The sequence below is a fragment of the Aricia agestis genome, chromosome 9, assembly GCF_905147365.1.
Source record: "Aricia agestis chromosome 9, ilAriAges1.1, whole genome shotgun sequence".
NCBI classification, from domain to species: Eukaryota; Metazoa; Arthropoda; class Insecta; order Lepidoptera; family Lycaenidae; genus Aricia; species Aricia agestis.
This window is the reverse complement of record NC_056414.1, coordinates 4,784,753-4,806,713: the sequence shown is the minus strand read 5'-3', so window position 1 is coordinate 4,806,713 and position 21,961 is coordinate 4,784,753. Positions and strand designations below refer to the sequence as shown.

At 38.0% G+C, this 21,961-nt stretch overlaps 2 protein-coding genes across 2 annotated transcripts; both read right to left on the bottom strand.

Moving 5' to 3' along the window:
- Positions 1-2,713: 2,713 nt before the first annotated feature.
- Positions 2,714-6,074, bottom strand: LOC121730327 (glycine-rich protein 23-like). Its single transcript, XM_042119328.1, has 4 exons — positions 5,913-6,074; positions 4,423-4,753; positions 3,659-4,184; positions 2,714-3,161 (listed from the first exon to the last, which is right to left on the bottom strand). The coding sequence occupies exons 1-4, from the start codon at positions 6,051-6,053 to the stop codon at positions 3,146-3,148; spliced, it is 1,014 nt and encodes a 337-aa protein (XP_041975262.1). The 5' UTR covers positions 6,054-6,074; the 3' UTR covers positions 2,714-3,145.
- Positions 6,075-13,469: 7,395 nt separating this feature from the next.
- On the bottom strand, positions 13,470-16,246 carry LOC121730328 (glycine-rich cell wall structural protein 1.8-like). Its single transcript, XM_042119329.1, has 4 exons — positions 16,004-16,246; positions 14,903-15,026; positions 13,975-14,239; positions 13,470-13,610 (listed from the first exon to the last, which is right to left on the bottom strand). Exons 1-4 carry the CDS (start codon positions 16,229-16,231, stop codon positions 13,601-13,603), a joined length of 627 nt encoding a protein of 208 aa, XP_041975263.1. The 5' UTR covers positions 16,232-16,246; the 3' UTR covers positions 13,470-13,600.
- Positions 16,247-21,961: the final 5,715 nt, after the last annotated feature.

Below are 21,961 nucleotides of genomic sequence, written 5' to 3'. Positions count from 1 at the left end.
AAATGGTCGCTTTGAAAAATCATGATATGAATCATAATATGATTCATTTTTCTAAAATCGCAAAATGCAACTCTGCTTGCAATTCTGTATTTTTGTACTGATTTGACATTTGTCAGTTTGACAGTTTTGACAATTCATTTGCTGAATTGATTGAGAGGAATTGCTAAATGTGACCATTTTAGTCCCGCTGGATCCATAATTTACAACTGAAATAAGTTTGAGAAAGCCTAGATGTCGCCCGCAACTCCGTTGCGCCAAAGAAACCGTACATTAAAAAAAACCAGCCAAGTGCGTATCGGGCCACGCGCAATATAGGGTTCCGTAGTACCGCTAGTTTTTGATAATTTTTGTATGGTCAATGAATGTAAGTACACGTGTTTTACTACTAACAACATCATCTCAGTTACGTTCAAGGGAATTTGAACGAAAAGTTCCTTTATACTTCGCCGAATACATTTTTTTAGTTGAACGACTATAACTCAAAAACTTATAAAGTCTTCTTAGCCGTGATAGTTTTCCTTTTAAATTCAGCATATTTCCTACTCCCGTGAATTTTTTCACATTTCCAGAAGCAACCGTTTAGCTGGTAGAAGGGGGGGACACTGGACTCTAACGATTTTTTCCACTTTAAAACTTAATATTCCACAAACGGATCCCTATATTGGAAAATGATCTATGAATACTCATAATATTTAAAAAATATATCCAACGACACCCCACTCGATGGGGTGAATACTCATAAAGATTAAATGCTCTTGTTTATTTTTTAAAAAAAACCTTGTTTTAGACACATTTTTGCTTGGATCTTCGAAGTTTGCAGTCTTTTCTTTAATATTTTTTAATATCTAAAAAGGTATTGATAAAACCTAAATTTGCTCAAAACACTTTTTTCATAATCATTATAGTTCGTCTTTTATTCAAGTAAAACTAACTTGGCGATGATTCCGCGCCGTCCTTTTTCACCTGGCATACGAAAGACGGGCGTGAGTGTGAAGAGAGAAGGACGATGTTTGATTTTTAGAGTCAGGTGAGCTCTTCATGCCAAATTACAGCTTTGTAGGTCTTATAGTCTCTGAGCAAAACCGCGGACAGACAGATGGACAGACGGACAGACAGACGGACGTACAGACCGAAACTATAAGGGTTCCTTGTTGACTACGGAACCCTAAAAAGTATCCTATATGCTTTCTGAGTCCCACTCAAAGTATCTCCATACCAAATTTAAACAAAATCGGTTCAATGGTTTGGTCGTGAAGAGGTAACAAACAGACACACATTCGCAATTATAATATCACTGTGGAAAATAGTACATTATTATCTTGGTTAAAATACTAAAGCCTATTGTTAGGAAAAGCTAACGATTCGGAACATCCGTTTCATTCTACAAGAATCATTACTTAGGTATAATTAAATAAGCATTAAATATAATTAATAGTGCCACATATTAACTTATATGCCCAGATTGTAGCATTACAAGAACTGATTATGTTTTTATTGGTGTAATAAATAACAACAATTTAAACATCAACAGCTGCTGCAAGGATGTTCTTACCCATAATTTTTATTCGTCTGATAGATTAGTCTTGACTCTTGGCAGTTGACATCGACCCAAGAAAAAAGGCAGCAGATTCTTTATTATTATTACCTGTAATCGAAGATAATTGTGTTCGAGGAAAACAAGGCATCTATAATGCACTTATCTAAAGGCATTCGTCCTGCATAAGCCGGTTCAAAATGGATATATAATTAAAATTGACAGAAACTAAAACTTATTAGCTTTTCTGAAGTATCGTTAGTAGATTCCAAAAAGTAGTCCAATCTCAATAGTCTTCACTCTTCATGTTTTTGTTTTGGGAAACCATGTCGTTTTCTCTAAAATTTGATGACTCTGGGACTACTCTGGGCCTAGGTAAATTTTTACCATCATCATTATCAGGATACATATTCAACTCACACCGATTCACTCAATGTTAGAGCTGGATAATATTGTGGCAAGTGTCTACGATAATTTTGTGTAAGTATGGTAAAATTTGTAACTATAATATTTAGAATCAGTGCCGTAAATAGCCTTTTTTGCGCCCTGTGCGAGCTTATATATAACTGCACCTTTGTTTTTTACCGACTTCTAAAAAGGTGGAGGTTATATGTTCGGCTGTGGATATTTTTTAATACATTGGGAAACATCTCTGGGGCGCAGCGGGAACTTATCGGGAGCAATTCCAAAAATAAGGATCTGTCTGGTCTGGCCATTCTTGCGCCCCCCAGAGTCTACGCCCTGTGCCTGGGTACCGGTGGCACCGCCCTATTTACGGCAGTGCTTAGAATTATATTACACTTTTGGAATCTCCAAACCCCTGGAAATATCAGTGCTTAGAAGTGCCGTAGTCTTAAGGGATATAGAATTGTAATGATAGATAATGATAATGATGATCCATTGCAATTACATACTATTGATGTTCTGCGTAATGCAATTACAACTTCTTTGGCTATTATTACTTATACAAAAACTTGTGACTGGTCCTCACTTCTTAATATTATAATGAGTTTTTTATACTTAATATTATGTCATTCTTATTAATGGCTTAAGACTACCTAGCACTTAACAGTAGTATAAACTATATTATAATAAGGAAACAAAACACAAATATTCTAAAAAAACTTGTTTTATTTCTATAACGTCGTCACTTATTAAATAATATATAAAAGAAAAACACACTCTCGATAGTTTTTATTATTCGTAGCTCACGATTCATATTACTTATACATCCAATAACTTAATGCTCATCCATCACTTAAAATATGATTATCATTAAAATAATGTCAACTACGTTCATGGCACTCTTTTTAAAAGCTTTACCTAAATCGCAGTAATTCTAATGTACATTTTTAAATCACGTTCAAATGTCCAAGGGATCATTAAATTCAAATTTAGAATTGTCTTTTTCCTATCTCCTTATTAATCAAGCCAGCATCAGTCTTTTTATTATAGCATCAACGTGCCAAAAGTAATTCTAAAATTGAATTTAAAAATTCCCTTGAATTCTATAGGCAGACGCAGATTTTCAATTGCTGAAAGCCCTCCTATTTGGCATTACTTAGTTCTAATCTCAATTAGGTCTAGTCTGACTTCGCACAAAGTTGATGTTTAACGCTTTCCGTACCTGGAAACAAAAGAAAAACACGTAAGCGCGAAATTCCATAGACGTCTGTTATCGAATTAACATATTTTATTAATGTTTTTGCCATAAAAATTGATTTACTTCTTTTAAATCATAACTTTTATAGTCGTAAATACATATACAAGGTGTTAGGTTTAACACCGTTATCCTTAAAATCATCAAATGAGCCCGTCAAAATGAACATCTGTTTCTATAAGAACGATGCTGGGAACTAAAAAAAATGCCGTTTTCATACCTATACAAATTGCCGATCCGGGCAATTTGTATATGGGTATGAAGACGCTTTTGTTAAACCTAACACCCTGTATATATTTATAGCTCTGTTGAGGTCTATAGTTGCCATTTGAAGAGTTAAATGAGCGTTAGTTTAAATAATTTCTGAAGTCAATAAACAATTAATTAAAATTCAATTCATTCAGATTACCTAGTATTCCTCTACATGTGTCTTAAAATTAATATTTGATAGTTAATAATCTTACCCGTAAGATTCTGAGTGTGCAGAAGCACTCGCTGAAGCCGAGGCTGTGGCGTGGCTGCTTCCCCCACCATTTCCTCCATTTCCTCCACATACTCCACATCCGTTACCACCATTCCCTCCGCTGTTTCCATAGCTGCTGGCGTGTGCGTCGCTGTTGGCGTATGCGTTGCTATTGCCATATCCTCCGCCGTTGCCATATTCACCGCTGTTATGGTTATTGCCGTAGCCGCTATTGCCAAAGTCTTCGTGTACGGCATTGTTTCCGTGGCCACTGTTGCCGTATCCGCCGCCGCCTCCGCCCCCGCCGCCTCCGCCCCCACCACCGCCGCCTCCGCCTCCGCCTCCGCCCCCAAATCCAAAACCTCCACCCAAACCTCCCCCATATCCTCCGCCGTTTCCACCGTTGTGTCCGTGTCCGCCATGTCCTTGGGAACCGCTGTTGTAACCTCCTTCGTAGTTTCCACCACCATGTCCGTAACCGCCTCCGTAACCTCCTCCGTAACCTCCTCCTCCTCCTTCATAACCACCTGTGAAAGAAGATTAATAAGATTGATTTTATTGAATACTTAAGCGATTAAGTTTGTGGTATTATTTTAATGTTTTTGTATATTGTTCATTTACTTTAAAGCCTTAGATTGCGTTAACCACTATTTAGATTCCGATTAAAGATAAGTGTTCTTCAAGGGTCAATTTTGGATATTCATTTCAAGATTCTTAAGCCTTCTTTTGCACATTTTATAAAAATTAGATAAATATGCAACTTACCATGTTCTTTAACAACTTTCACGACCACGACTTTGGTAGGCTCCTCGTAAACTTGTCCACTTCCGCCTCCGTAACCGCCTCCACCTCCGTAACCACTTCCGCCTCCGTATCCGCTGCCGCCTCCGTATCCGCTGCCGCCTCCGTAGCTACTTCCGCCTCCGTAACCACTTCCGCCTCCATAACCTCCTCCTCCGTAGCCTCCTCCAAAGCCGAGTCCCCCGCCTAAACCTAAACCGCCCCCGATGCCGAAGGAAAGACCGCCTCCTAGTATCTTGGATAGGTGACGCTTTTGCCTAGCATCGTGCGACTTGATTTCTTGGTCTTCTGGTTTCTGTATAAAATTGTTAGGATTTAGTATTATATTAGTTAATGGTAGAATAAACAAAAGCCGAACTACGTCTTTATAATTTTTCAAAGTGGTTTTAAAACAAAACTCGCTAGTTACTAGCTAGTTTAGTATGTAAGTATCTTTTATAAAAGTTGATAAAAGTCTTGTATTACTAGCGATGGAAGAGCCTAGTCACCTGATACATTCTACTCAATTATTGTTATTTAAGTTGGAAATAAACATTTATTATTTAATTATTTATTATTTAGTTACTAGAAGTGTATTTTTAGCTTGTTTCCATAAAATGATCATTAACGAATTCTGCATACATACATCCTGCATACATAATAAGTGATTATAATTGAATAATATACCTATTACCTATAGCTAGTGTCATCGCAACTAATGATGTCACAATGAATAGGAAACTAATGAACTGATGATAATGATAAATTAACTAGTGATTTGACTCATCTCGATCATTCTATAGGGATGATTAAATTTAATTGATATAGTTTCATTAGACAAGGATTTTTAAAATAATACAATTATTATTGTCCGGCACTTCAAGGTCTAATGTTGCCTTAGAATCCTATATTTTCTTTAAGGATTTCTACTATGATGACAGGAATGATTTTTGAATATTAAATTAGAAAAATAGTACACTAAATATATTTTTTTAAATATCTCCGTGACGCATGTTTTTGCAGTGCCATAGGGCCAACCAACCCAAATTCATTTGTCAAAGTTATTTGAGGTGATATTTATTTTACAAAAAATGAGTCCTTTTTTATGCAAAAGGTTTTTTGTCTATTTACTTATGAATACTCGATACATTTATATACCTACAAGTTTTTTGGTAATGGAACTTATTCGACCTTGGTGATCGGAAGATCGTTATAATGTTAAGTTAATTAATTTTGATTGTTTGTGAAGCAAAAAAAAAACAAAGGCAATTTTTTAAACGAGTCCTAATTTATCAAACAAAAGGTTTGAAGTTAGAGAGCAAATAACCATATAGGAAACCTAGTCCTAACTCCTAAGGACTTAACCCAAACTGTGACCTTAACTCTAAGGTCTGTTTGTACCTAAAATTTTGTTGATTCTTTGATTACCTACACATTTGAGTACTCGTATATGCCTTATTTGTAATCGTGTTTACCTCAACGAAAATCTTATTGTTGTCCAGATTCTCAGGTTCTGCTTCATGTGCTTGCGTCTCGTGGTCCCTGGCTGGGTTTTGCACCACCCCACCCAACGCCCCTACCACCAGAACTAAAAACACCACTCCTCGTAGCTCCATGTTCGTAACTAACGCAGGACCTGCAGCGCGACCTATATATAGAGCCATTTTTTCGCCCATCGACGTCACTGTCGCTTCACCTTTGTGACGCTCTCTGAATAGAAAATTAAAGCAATTATCAAATACGTAATATTATTTATGAGCCGGTTTATCCCGTATTATAAAGTTACTGAGAAATTCATAATTGATTAGACGCATCCTTTCTATGTAACTTGATTGATAATATTTCAAAGGTAATTCCTGAAGACGTCACCTACAGCCTACATGCTATGTAAATGCTGAGTGCTAACACTACAGTGTGAGTATATCTACAATTGCATTTTCCAACCTTTCTACATAGATTTACATACTTACCCAAATTCAACTTGCCTATTCTAAGTATTAGAGACATCTTGATAGTTTTGATCTCACGCCTTAGTAGTAATTGGAAAAAGGGATTTCATAATCCAGAATAACTTGGGTTCTTAGTCAAGTTACGTTCGATAGTTCGACATATAAAAATCAAAAATGAAAGCGATGTAGTGCATAAAAATATGATCATGTAGATAATAATTAATAATTTTATTATGCTTTACGATTGACTTTCATTCGAAAGTTAAGTTAAGGATACTAAGGGCCTGTTTCACCACTTCCTCATAAGTGACGAATAGGCTATCCACCAATTAACTTGACAGATCAAGTATGGAGAATCTGTCAAAAAAGTTGTGAATAGCCTATTCGGCACTTTATCAGAAAGTGGTGAAACAGACCCTTAAAACTTGGAAACATACATCGATAGTAGTAATTCATTAGACCTACACCAGTAACTTATTTCGTATGCACATCTACAATGACATGAGATCATGGCGGTACCTCTCTTAATCCTAGTGCCAAGTAAAACTGGACTAGAGATTAAATCATACAACACTATGCTAAAATACGTGCAGACATGCTGAATCCGGTAGTGGTGATAAATCCAGAGTTCTGGGTAGACCATAGTCCACACACGATTTTCATTAAGAAGTTTGAAAATTGAAAGTAACGTTATTTTGTTCCTTATCCAAACTTACACTTGCAGCCCTTGTTATAGATTTTATCGCGGGATTTGAGCGCAGCGACCAAATCAATAAATTCCGTAACGAACAAATCCTAACACCCTCCATTCCCTGCCGGTCGATGCGGCGCGGTTGCCAGACTCCGGCACGGTGTTTGTGTGCGTGCGACTAGACGTATGCGAATTATTATTGCATAAGTTAAAAAAGTTCCCGAGTGCCACGCATATTTTTTTTATGAAAGAAAATAAAAATTAGAAGATACGATATCCTCTTCGTATATCTATTGGGTCATAAAGAATAATATGTTTTAAGATGGTTTTAAGCCATAGTTACTGAAGGTAGAAGTTAGAACTGGAAAATCATAAAGCTGATGTACTATTAGAGAAGTTGATTCCTGGGCATATGGCGGACCTAAGTAATTTGATCGCGTTAAGTCAAACGCAAACCCATCCGATCGATCGCAGCCAACATTGAATTGACATAAGCTGACCAAATGACGTAGATCCGTCAACTGCCTAGGAATCAATTTCCTCGATGGTACTATGCCAATGATCTACTGTGTCTTTTTTATCTATAAACATAATGAATAAATAATGATTAGATCCTTAATTTTTTTTTTTTTTTTTTTATAATATCTATGGACGCTTCACACCACGCTAGTCTGGCCCCGTGCTAAGTACCTAAAGGACTTGTGTTACAGGTACCAGACAACGGAAATATATTTAATACTTTTATACTATACATATATTTAAGATTTTTATTATATCATACACATATTTAATATATACATCCAGACCCGGGAACATTGAAAACTTTTTGTTCCGTCGGCGGGATTCGAACCCGCGACCCCCGGCTTGAGCTACAAACGCGCTCACCACTGAGCCACAGAGGTCGTCAAATTATCTTATATTATAAATATTGCACTTTATGAGGCCAAAGAAAAATACCTAGTATATATTTAGAAGTGTCAAATGGATATTCCTAGCCATTTCCTTTAAAATTTAAAATGTATCTCACCGATCACGCGTATTCAACGTCAGATAAGAATTATTCATTTGTATAATACTAAAAGCATCATAACAAGGTTTGAAAATAAAAAATTAATCATAACATAATGCTTGGAAGATCCCAAAACATATATTATGCTAGCGGCGTACAGGTTTTTACGTTGGTAGAGTGGAGTTATTTTAATGTGTAAACAGCAGTGTCCGGCTTGGAGGCATGTGCTACTGTAGTCAGTTTGTCAAAGCAGCTATACTTAACCTGCGGACCGCCGGGGCTTTATCAGTGGCCCGCATGACGTAAAACCATTTTGGAATTCACGCCTACTAGCAAAATAGTGCAGTCTTCATGAAAGTCGTAAATTTTTTCCATTTTAAATCGCTAATTTTGAAGATCGTTATTTTAACCCTATTGGTTGCGGCCTGCGATGCGAAAATCAAAATGTGTTTGTAGCCCGTATGAAATAAAGGTTGAATACCACTGCTTTTGGGTGTGTAATATTGTGATTTGTGTATATGCGTCTCTTATATAGAGTTCACTGTGAAAGTAGCAGTGCTGAAGGAGATTATGAAGGAGTATTTCATAATAATGTATAATTTTTTCTTCTTTTATTCTACCTGAATTTATTTGCATAGGCATTCTTTCATGTAATAAATTCATAAGTCTATCAAACTTCCGGAAATTGGTAACACTTTCCTACAAATTATTCGTTGTACTGCTGTACTGCTCTTGTTCTGTTAATATTGTTACGTGCTAGGGTTCGAGGATTTGGAGAGAAAGACCTGGTGACTCTCTTGAAGACTTTATTAACACTGCACTAAACACTAGGTCACAACACTTAGCACTAAGCCCAAACACAAATCACTAGGTCCAATCACTAAGCACTATCACTGTCCTAGGTCGTAGCCAAGTCGCAGGTTTCACTGGTTCACTCACTATTGATCACTTGTTGTCGCCTCGAAGATCGCTCGAACTGAACTGACTCGCCGGGCCTGCCTGCGGCTTTTTATATGGCGAGACGAATTCCAGAAAGTTCCCGATTCACGTAAACAAGTAAACAAGTATGGGAACTTTCTAGGAGGCTCCAGCATGTACCACCTAGCGCCATCTAGTTTCGAGTAGGGGATTTATGTGTAGTGTGTCCCCTGATCAGTTTCGCTGGTTTGCCGCTAGATGGCACCACATGTCCGTATACCGTGTACCGTAACAATATTACAATTGTGTGTATTGAAAATAATATTTTCTTTCTTTCTTTTCCTTCTTACTGCTCATAATATTAATTATCATTCATATTTCTAAGCTTCTAAGTTTAGATTTTAAAAATATAACGAGGCTCTAGTCTCCAATAATTATTGAATCGTAAATTTTAGAAACAATAACAATATAATTGCAGGCTTTAGCGATGGCTGCAAAATTCTTGATTACTGACGTAAACGATTATAACTAAAACCCATGTTTATCGAATCCGATCGGAAAATTTCCAAAACATTTAAAATAAGTACTTATCTGCTTTTTCTGTTTGATCGAATGTTGTTTTTTTATAAGGTCCTTACATAATATTATGAAATTGGTGTTTTGTTGTACAGGCTACTTTGATCTCAAATCCTCTTTGGTTAAGAATTCCAAATTCAAATATATTCATTTATTTGGTACATATTTGAGTATCCAAAACAGTCATTCATTTTTTTTTCTTTATTTTTTTCTTTGGAGTTGTTCATATCGCACAATGGAAAAATTGAAATAATATCGACGCTTTATTTACGAATATAAGTTCTACTGTGGCACGAGTGCTGCAGAAACAGCTCGAAGAATTAACAATGTGTATGGCACTGGTGTCGCAAAAGAAAAATGCATATCCTTTACGATAATCGGAAGCGTTCGTCGCAATGGCTGTCCCCTGGAGAATCAGCCAATCAACCAAATCTTACTTAATCTTAAAGTTACTTGTGTGTGTTTGGTGGACTAGTGCCGGTGTCGTTCACTACAGCTTTCTAACATCTGGCCTAACGGTTACGGCAGATATCTATTGTCAGCAACTGCAAACAACCAAGGCTGGTCATTGGTCAATCGCTTTAGGCCATTGCTGCTTCAGGGCAACGTTAGACTACACACTGCACAACAGACGGCCGCAAAACTGGAGGAGCTGCAATTGGAATGTCTGCGACATCCCCCGTACTCCCTGGACAGATTACCATTCGGAATTTGGATAACTTCCTACAAGGAAAAAAACTCAACTTTGATGTGGTAGTCCAAACCGCATTCAAATAATTTATTGACTCTCGTCCCTCCGTTTTTTTTAGTAAAGGGATCAACGAACTACCCTTAAGATGGCAAAAATGCATCGAAAACAATGGTACATACTACATACTATGATCAATTAAATATATACAAAAAAATCGACTTTATATCTCTCCCATACAAAACGCCAATTTCATATGTAAGGACCTAATATATTACGAGTACCTAATAGGTATTAGGTACGCATAAAAACAAATTTTGAACATACACATTTTTATTCTAATTTAAAAATGTACCCAAGATTTAGATCAATAAAATCGATTCTTAAACTAGGCAACTCTGGAAATATTACATATATACGGGTCGAATTGATAACCTCCTTTTTTGAAGTCGGTTAATAAGCACCCTGCAACTCCATGAGATTTTCATTATCATGCCTAGATTTTTGCTCATCTAGTTTATATCGGTGCCATTGCATTTATATTTTTAAGGCGTTATAAGAACTGGTGGCCCAACCCAATATAATCGGGAATGTACGTGGGAGAGCCATGCTTCGGCACGAATGGGCCGGCTCGACCGGAGAAATACTACGTTCTCACAGAAAACCGGCGTGAAACAGCGCTTGCGCTGTGTTTCGCCGAGTGAGTGAGTTTACCGGAGGCCCAATCCCCTACCCTAGTCCCTTCCCTACCCTCCTCTATTCCCTTCCCTGCCCTACCCTCCCCTATTACCCTATTACCTCTTAAAAGGCCGGCAACGCACCTGCAGCTCTTCTGATGCTGCGAGTGTCCATGGGCGACGGAAGTTGCTTTCCATCAGGTGACCCGTTTGCTCGTTTGCCCCCTTATTTCATAAAAAAAAACGGAGAAACAAAGGCACACCGACTCCGTTGGCTGGGCCACGTGGAAAGAATGAGAGAGGATCGCGGGGTAAAAAGAGCGTTTAAGGGCCGTCCAACAGGCCGTCGTCCTGTTGGACGCCCCAGGTATCGCTGGAGCGATGCTGTTGAGGCTGACCTGCGTGACCTTCAAGTCAGTAACTGGTAGGAGGTAGTGCAGGACAGGGCTCATTTTGGAGGCCAAGATCCACTTTGGGTCGCTGAGCCAGCGGAGTTAGTTGTATTATAAGAAACTAGATAAGGACCGCAACTCCGTTAATTTATAATACTAGTATGGATTAATTGAACTTCCAAATTTTTAAATATAAATAGAAAAAAGTAAGTGAGTAAATAAAGGGGGCAAACGAGCAGCGGGTCACCTGATGGAAAGCAGCTACCCTCGCCCGTGGACACTCCCAACCACAGCTCCCAAGTCCCAACATTAGAAGAGCTGCAGGTGCGTTGCCGGCCTTTTAAGTAGGAATATGCTCTCTTCTTGAAAGTTTTAGGAACGTTAAAGTTTCAGCGACTTTACGTTTTCCCTTATTTTAGTTCTTAGAATATATTCAAGTCAAGAATATAGTCAAGAGCACCGCGAGGCTTACTGCAGCAAAGCCTTTCTGCTGATAAACGCTCGAGTTACTTTGGTTTTACCATAAAAATGGCATGGCATGATTGGCATCTTATAGGTACTATAAAAATGTTGACTGCAGTTAACAACAACAAGTCAACATTACTTTCGCATTGTACCTACAATCTACAATTTAGACCATTTTTAGTTTACGTTTGCCAACGTCCAACAAGCTGCAACAAGTACCATGCCTAGATGCCATACAAATTGCCATATAAATTTAAAAAACTTCGAAATTTAAAATTTTCGCCTTGTCATTTTTTATAATACAAAAAATTTTAGGGCTAAGGCTAGCCGCACACACACGTTTTCGGTACTTAATTTCCGAATTCGTTTTCCGTATTTGGAAATCCGAATACATGTAATCAGTAGAAAATACTGGCGCACACGTTCGAACGGAAAAATTCCGCACGTGTAGGTGGTAAGTTAATAAAAAAATATCATAGTAAAAGGAGGGGAAGTAAGTTATCTTCATACAAAGGCACCGTGTACGGCTTGTATGTGTGCGCCATAGTATCAATGCGGACGAGTACGAATTTTGTTGTGTGCCGTACGTGGCGAGTTAGCGACGCATTGATACTATGGCGCACACATACAAGCCACGCGCGGGGCCTTTGTATGAAAATAACTTACTTCCCCTCCTTTTACTATGAAAATATGCTATGCAATAGCTTTACCGCAGCAGTCCCCGAGTGACACGCGTATTTTTTATGAAAGAAAGTTCGAATGGAACGAATTCCGCACGTGTACCTACGTTACAAGTGCAAGCCGGCGCGTTCGCGCGTGAAAAAAACGAATGTTTGCGCTAGTCTCCTGAAATTTCAAATCGTAATTCCACATTAGAAAATCGAATATGGAAAACGTGCGTATGCGGCCAGCCTTAGTGTAATATGTAGAGGATCTCTATTCTATATGCTCTTTGTCGACTTTTTGAATGACTCTGACTCATGCTTCTACGGACATCGTAATAGGATAATAACACCGTGCGCGGTTCGTTACGGTGATCAAGTCATGATTAATAGATACTTCTAGATTATGCGATGTTGTGGTTTAACTGAGTATTATCTTACAATTATCTTCATAGTTATTTGTAATATATTCAAAGATTTACGCTACAAGTACTATTAGGTGGTAAGATATTTTTACTGAGAAATATTACGTCATTGATACATCGGAATTATAACGTATTGCACAATATGATATTTAAATACTGCTTTATTCAATGATATGAAGAAGAAAATAATATTTCAAATGCTTAACTTAATTTAAAATGGTGGACATTACTTTCAGAACGCTCGTAATTCATTCACAGTGTTTAGATTTTACAGTGATTTTCGGTAGGGGAAAATTAAAAGCAATATATAATGTAAGAAAACTTTATTCTATACTGAGCATATTATGAGTACCATAGGGAATTTGAGTAGGTGTAATTACTTATTACAAATTATGAGTTTTGTACGACAAAAACATTTTGAATATTAATTACAAACTTAATTATTTTCCTTATTTTGATACAAAAAATATGTACAGACTTTATAAGTATATTTTTATGACCTAATTTTAAATTAAACTGCATTTAAAAATAACACATAATTTGTGGCTCGGCGCTCGAATTTTAAAGTTTTCTCTGTCATGGCGGCTTGCTTCTCTTCTTTCGGTGAGTCGTATTTAAGTCTTTATTTTACTAAATTATAAATTAGTCCATTATTCTAACTTATTAATCACAGTCAACAACGAATCCGAATTTAATTAAAGCGTGATTCCTTTAGCGTTTTCTGAAACAAAAAACATATTTTAAAATAATTGCATGGTTAAAATCCGGTTTGTTTTGATTAATGTGATAGTTATTTCCAGCCAGACAACTTAAAATTTACATTTTGTTTGAGGATAACATGTTTAAGAATATTTTCAAGTAATGTGTAAAAATATAGGTAGGTAGTACTGTCAGAGAAGTTGATTCGGCTGAATGTAGACCTGCGTAATTTGGTCGCGTTAGGTCAAACCCAGCCGACAGAATATGATGATTTACCTCAAGTTGAGATAACCCGACCAAATGACGTTGGTCCGTCAACTGCCTATAAATCAAATTCTCCGATGGTACTCAATAAGTCTTTTCTGTCATGAGTTCATGACACTAACCCATAAGCAATTGCTGTGGCTTGGGCGTATGCCTGGCCACCGCCATATCCGGAATTGCCACCACCGTAGCCACGGCTGCCACCGCCGTAGCCACCGCCCCCTCCGCCGCCGCCCCCACCCCCGCCCCCGCCATATCCGCCCCCGTAGCCACCGCCCCCGCCGCCGCCGCCGCCGCCACCGCCGCCGCCGCCGCCACCACTGCCATGACCACCGTAGTTGCCACCGCCATAGTTGCCACCTCCACCGTAGTGACCGCCACCACCACCTGAAAGTAAATATGTATTTATATATTATACGAGTAACGTCAATAAGACAGACGACTCTGTAACTGTTTAACGGCCGTTCCCAATATTTGATCTATCTCTGGTTTTGCCCTACTAGAGATAGGAATAGCTCAGATTAGACATTAGAGACATATATTTTATGTCAATTGTGAGCTATTCCTATCTCTAGTAGGGCAAAACCAGAGATAGATCAAATATTGGGAACGGCCGTTAGTGTCACAGTGATTATCTTCCTTACTCAATAGATTGGGGCAAGGAAGATCTTCAGAGAGTCCTAGTGGGAAGACCGTTAGTTTGCACTCGAGAGGGTGCTGCAGGTTCGATCCCGGGTGGAGGCGTATACCAATGAGTTATGACACACTTTCAGATCTCAAGTACATAATACGGACGCTTGTACGGTGAAACCCACACATGGTTGGTCCCAGACGTATTGACCTGCTCATTCCTCTGGACTAGGCCGACTATGGTGTTTGGTGCGACTTGCGTATGTGCTTAGGCAACTATACGGGCATTTAAAATCTTGTCCTAGGCACTACAGTATCCGTCTATGGCCGGCCTTAGATCACATTAACACTAGCATTGACTTGACATAATCCCACCAAATAGCGTAGGTCCACCATTTATGAATTCTATTAGCTTCTTACCATCTTTTATGATGACGATAGTTTTGGAATCACCACCACCACCACCATGGCCACCGTACTTATGCTCCAGGATCTTCTTCAGCAGGTGTCGCCTCTGCCTGTTGTGAACTTGGTCTTCAAGTTTCTGCAACAAAATGCCGTTATTGAAGTTAATAATAATTACTACAAAACGTGTCTTATAAATTAATATTTTGGAATGTCTTACTAGCAGATATAAGGAATTATTTGTTAAAAATTTAAGTATTGTTGCAGTACAGACTTTAGACTTCTGTAAACGTCTACGTATGCATCTAAGATTTTCTGAGAGGATTACTCGCTCGCAGCCTCCATCTACCGATTTCCTGTTTTTAACTTTTTCTGGTTGTCTGGGCTTAAGCGGAGTCGATATGTAGTACGCAAGTTGTAGAATCACAGTCAATACGAAGAGTTTACAGGCTAAGCTTGCCTACAGCTTGCAAAATTCTATAATTCACAAAGTTGTTTGTTTTTAGGTACACTCCTATTCTTAGTATCACCACCTGTCTACTCTGGTATCACTACAGATGTTCCTACTTTACAAAATGCTCGTATCAGCCGTTTGTCAAACCAGCATGCTTTCTCTTTCATCGCCATGGTAAATGAGAGAGACAGACGAAACGTGAGAATTTACTTTAGCAGGGGTTTGTGAGGTTAGCCCTCAGGCAATAGCCCAACAGGTTGTAGACAATTTTAAACCAAACACCCATTATTAGCAGACTGTATAGTTAAGCAAAACTGGTTTAAAATAGCAGACAAGTATTATTTGACCGTTAAAATATTATCAACGTTTTTAAATAGCAATGAAATATTTAGGCTATGATTGAAATTCAGAGAAAACACAAACTTTTTAATTAGTCTTTTCTTGCCAGTGACTTTGGTTGCTATTCGAATCCTTTTGCGCTCGTAAGGAAAAATATTTTAAAGAATAAATTAATTATAATTGAAAATATACTGCTGCTAGTAAAATACTCAGGTTGTAATAAAATTTTCAAATTTGCCTGTTTAATATCAGATTAGGACCTGACTTTACTTTTTATTAACTTCTAAGAATACATTTTCCTATACAATCCAATCTTTATTTACCTGGACATACACCGGTTCTGGATTAACCGGCAACGATTTGGGTTGCGGCTGCGCCTTATCGTGGGACCAAACCACCAGGAACGGGAACTGTCTCGCCCGGTCCGTCACGTGGTTCTTCCCCTCCCTGGGTGGGGCCAGCACAGGGGCCACCTCCACCACCTTCTCCCCATCCCCAAGAGACCCCAACGCCCCCACCACCAGACCCAATACCACCACAATCAGCTTCATCGTGATAACTGAGGTCGGCGCGAGCGCTAAACTATTTATAAGTCTGCAGATGTTTACGTCATGTATGGGATTCGATCTATTGTGGAAATAATTGATTTTGGGTTATTCCCCTAATCCTAGGCCGGTTTGTAATGGACTGTAATTTTTTTAAATGAAAGTTTGGACGGAGCCTGAAAGTTTTTATTTTTTTATTTTACCTGTAGTATAAAGGTGGCACTTACGACTAGCCTAATAGAACATTCCTAACATTGCATACGCATTAGTAAAGAGTTGCCACCTTATTGTAATTTGCGATGTAAAATTCTATGTTTGGTGTACCAACCATAGAATTTTACATTTTGTAAACCGTTGACGCCTAACTCGCTACAGATACTACCATAATAAACAGTTGTAACAAAACGGAGTGATAATACTTTAGGGTGCGTATATGTCCTTTTTAGAGTTCAATGTGGGAGTAGTAGCGTTGAAAGAGTTACTTTTTAATGAAATTGTATGGAGAAATTCATGGGACTCTTGCCCATACAAATCACAACAAAAAATACTCTTTCAGCGCTGATAAATCACAGGGACATATAATATCAATTCTTAAAGTATTATTAATACTTTGTTTTGTTACAGGACGTAACAAAACAAAGTGATATATTTTATGAGTTTATACTTATTCTCCCTTATTTGTTTTTACGAATAAATTATTTTATCAATTATGATTTATGAATGAGATTTTACAACCAATGACTTGCATAAGTACTACTTTAGTCTTTACACATTACATTATAGGTACACTTACTATGCTCGAGCGTTTAAGTTATACTGTATACAAATCGTAAAATGATTTAACGGATGCGCAAAAAAAATTACAATGAATGTAATTAAATACTTTTTGAATGGCGGCTAAATGCTTGGTGCTTCTTTGTAGTCCAAGTAAATAAGTTTTATGGATAGAGCGTCGCCCGCGCCAATGACCTTTCTCGCCAGATAAGACTGATATTGGTTGAGTTTCAGAACACACCTCGTAACTGTTTTACTGGTGACCTAAATTGATGTTGTCTTGGGGTTGATTCAGACCGCAACGTGACGAGGCGAGTCGAGGCGCGACGCGATTATATTTACAGTTCAAATATTGGATTCCTGGGGTGGAATTACGTTGAAAAATTCGAAAAAGTATTACTATTATATTTTCATATTGAAGCATGAGACAAATTGGTACCACTTTTGGGCATTCGCCTTTGTATGGATTTGACAGATGTCGTCAGCGTGAGACGTCTTGCGAATCTGTCAAATCCATACTAATTTAGAAATGCATCTACGCGTCGCGTTGCGGTCTGAATTGACCCTAAATTTGTACTGAATATTGGCATGTCGCCTCGCGCAATTGAAATCTGTCAAATCCATACAAAATGCCGCGCCGCGCCTCGCCTCGTCACGTTGCGATCTGAATTATTGACCCTAGTAGTCTTTTAAATTGATTTACTGTAAACGCTTCTGTAAACCGAATAGGATAACTGCAATGGTTAAAATATGGTAAATGAATGATGATGGTGAATACAACAAAATAATCTTGATATGATATGACTTCATGTTATATCAACCGTAAATATTGCTTTAAAGCTAATTGTTCATAAATACCCTATAAATACAGGAAAATGTAAGTACTTAAATGTTTTAATTACTTTGGTTATTACTTTGTTGTGACTTGTGATACAAACTTTTTCAAAATTGGTTATTTACGATAAGATCTGGAAATTGTTAATTCTGGTTCTGATAATAAAACAGTTTTTGCAATGCATAATAATTACTAGAATTATTATGCATCGCAAAAACTGTTTTATTTTACATTAAAGACTTGTAAGCACTGGTTAAGTAGGTAAGTACTTGTATTTTTTGTGAAACTTGGATTAAAGTTACCTAAGTTCAATTTTAAATAGAGATCGTTGTTAGTGGCACTGGCCTTTGGCAAAAACTGCTTTTGTTTCCTGTGAAAATATCGCAGGAACCGTACATTTCATCGGATCCTAAAAATCAGAATTAACCCTAAGGGCCTTTGTGCACTACACGGAATTTTACCATCCGGCGCGGCGCGGCATCTCGATTTCCTACCTTATTTATATGGCAAACGTGAAAGTTATGAACGCCGGACGGTAAAAATTTGTGTAGTGCACAAACGCCCTTACGGCCGTTCCCAATATTTGATCTATCTCTGGTTTTGCCCTACTAGAGATAGGAATAGCTCACATTAGATATTAGAGACATATATTTTATGTCAATTGTGAGCTATTCCTAACTCTAGTAGGGCAAAACCAGAGATAGATCAAATATTGGGAACGGCCGTTAGTTGTCAAACAATTGCTACGAAAGGCGGGCGGGCGTACAGCAGCTAGGTGTATCAATTTCGTACGCAGAGATTTTATCGGCCATTCTCGGGAGAGCAAAATTTAAGTGTCCCGGGCTTGTATACTCTGTAATATTATCTTATTCAAGTATGCAATATTTTAAACGGTAGATAGCATCCGTAACTAGCTACAAACTTAAACACAGGCTTCTAATTTATGTAATTCAGACTAAATTAATTTAAATCGTGTTCAAAAATCATGTTTTTCTGATTACCGTGACGTGTCCCCACGCCAACTTGATCTCGAAACTTGCTTGTAATTTTTATAACATGCATAATAACCATGATCTATTCATCGTTTTAAATGCTCATAAACATTGGTTATCGCATCGGAAAATATCGACTCAATAGGCCCAGCCTATAAATAGTTATCATGAAATAATCGCTTGTCCTATCAAAAGTTCTAATTACCGTAACGCATGCTGTTTTCGGGAGCCCACTCAAAAATAACAGGATTTGGCACATTACAAGTGCACGGGTCACTTCTCACGTCGTTAATGTTAGTGTGCCGCCGATGAAGCACGAGAGTATCTACTTACCGTAGCTTTGGTAACGAACTTTTCTAATTACCGTAATCTTATTTTGCTACTTGATTTTTAAAAAAGATTGTATGTTGATCATGTCAATCTAGAAAGTAATTTGGCCTACGTACTTTGCCCTAAGCAAGTTTTTGCAAACTGTGTCGGTTTTTTAAATTTTTCAAGAAAATCTAACTTTTTCTAATTACCGTATACTAATTACCATATGTTCCTAATTACCGTTGTATGAAAATCTGATACGTACTTTTTTATCAATGGAAGTTTTCTTGCGGTTTTCATAGATTATTATTATCATGAATGAGACTTCAATAATACTAGCTTTTACCCGCGCTTTGCCCGCGTTAAAAAGTATTATTATATATGTTACGCTCAAAGACCGAAATCGCTCAATGAGCGAAAAAATGGCTCACAACGCGTTGTGGTCACAGTGAAACAGCCACGACGCGAAATTCGCGTCGTGGCTCTAATGATAACGGCCACGACGCGTTCTGGCAATCACAAAAAGACCATAACGCGAAATTCGTGTCGTGGCTGATATGCTGTTCGTTTTTCTTGATTTGTTCTTGATTTTTCGTTTGATTGATCGTCCATAGGTAATTATATTGTATATAAATAAAAATAAAGATAAATTTTTATAATTTATTAAGATCAGATTACCTTATAATTAAAAAAAAACAACAACAAACAATAGTCAATAACACGTTGCGCCAGACAGACAGACAGTAATAATATTAGCAGGGATATTATGGAACTATGGATATTTTCAAATAATAATGAAAAACACGTTATGCAGTGATTTAGTGAAAGAAAAAATATTTTGTAGTACGCGTGGTAATTCAAATATAATCTTCCATACCTATGGACGACTAATCAATCAAGAACAAATCAAGAAGAAAAACGAACAGCATATCAGCCACGACACGAATTTCGCGTTATGGTCTTTTTGTGATTGCCAGAACGCGTCGTGGCCGTTTTCATTAGAGCCACGACGCGAATTTCGCGTCGTGGCTGTTTCACTGTGACCACTTATCACACTACTTACCACTTATCAAAATGTGACAATTTATCAAAACCCTTTCTTAGAGGATGCTTACGTCATAGTACTTTATGCATGGAAAGTATTAGCCCGATCGGTTTAAAATTATATTGTAAAGTGGCCTGGGGCTCTCTCTAGCGACTATAAATTAAGGTGTGGAGTTCGACAAGGTGGATTAACATCTCCTCGTCTGTTCAACCTTTACGTTAATAAGCTGATCGAGGACCTCCCCCCGCGGCCTCCGAATGGTTAACATCGCCTGACGTGCGCTCCGGGATCAAAAATATTTTTAAGTGGTTTTAAATCGATAAATGCGTGCTGAGTGTGTGTAAATAGCTAGGTAAAGGTGCAATCTACATTTACTGTAAGTTTTTGAAACACATTTGCCCGTAATTTGTTGGATTTAACTTGGTAAGTAAATTTCATTGTTCATTTTTTGTTGGCGACTGAAGGTAGGCAAAATATTGTGAGTGCCGGTAGCGCGCGCGCAGCGCAGTGCCGGCCGAACAGGTTGAACAGCTGATCATTATCACCTATTACAGATTACATTTTATTCAAATTTGATAAATAGTGTGAATCTTGCTGTTTTTAACTCCGACTTTACACAATGTCGAGCCATAACAATATTCCACCAGATAAGGACACTAACCCATTCGCTAGAAGTGACATAATAACTCGCTCACCGCCCACTTTATCTAGTAAACGTTTATTGTCGGAATTATCACCTTCTTCGTTATCACCTGTCGAAAAGCGACATCAACCCACTAGGGACGACCCATTGTCCCCCGTAATATCACTGCTAGACACAAGCCGCGCATCCGATGATTCATGCAATTACTATGAATTAGTCAGGGAAGCTTCCTCGTACCTAGCTAAAATAAATGAGTTTGCCAATGAAACCGTATCGCGTCGCAACAATTTCACCAATAAAGCTGAAATAATGAACATGACACAAAAATTAACTACCATTATTTCACTTTTGGCACTTAAAAATTCGTCACTAGAAAATAAAGTCGCAAATATTGAGCGAGACTTGATAGCAGCTAAAAACGCATCTCACGCCGTGCAATCAGCCCCCGCAGCAAAAAATGCCTCTTATGCCGACGCGTTAAAGCTCAAACTCGCAAAGTCGGTACCACCAGTCGAGACGCGTAAACCGCTCCCGTGCGTCATAGCATATCCGACGCAGGAAAAATCGGCCGAATTAAAATCGTCAACTGAAACGAAACAGGCATTAATGAAAGCTATTAATCCCTCGGACGGCTTTCAAATTCACGGCGTGAAAAAAACCGCAAACTCGGGCGTCATCTTACGCTTAACTAGTGAGTCACAAATAAAAAAATTAAAATCAGTCGACGCACTAAAATCTGCCGGCCTGCGCCTCGAAACTCCTAAAGGCCGTAGCCCGCGTATCTTAATTAAAGATGTACCGCAACATATTTCTGACGAAAATTTTCTAATGGCATTATATAATCAGAATATTAAGGGCGAAATTAATGTGTCTGAAGATGAATTTAAGAGTACGACAAAAATTATTAGGCGTCGTCTTATCAATAATAATTATAATAGGAAATGGATGGGCCTCGAATTGCAACCAAAAGTTCGTAAACATTTAATCGAAACGAAAGAAAAACTATTTATAGATTGGGCCATGTGTCGTTTTGTCGATGACGTCGAACTAGTGCGCTGTCTCAACTGTCAACAGTTTGGACACACTTCAAAATTCTGCCGCGAGTCCGACCCGTGCTGCCGTCATTGCGCAAATA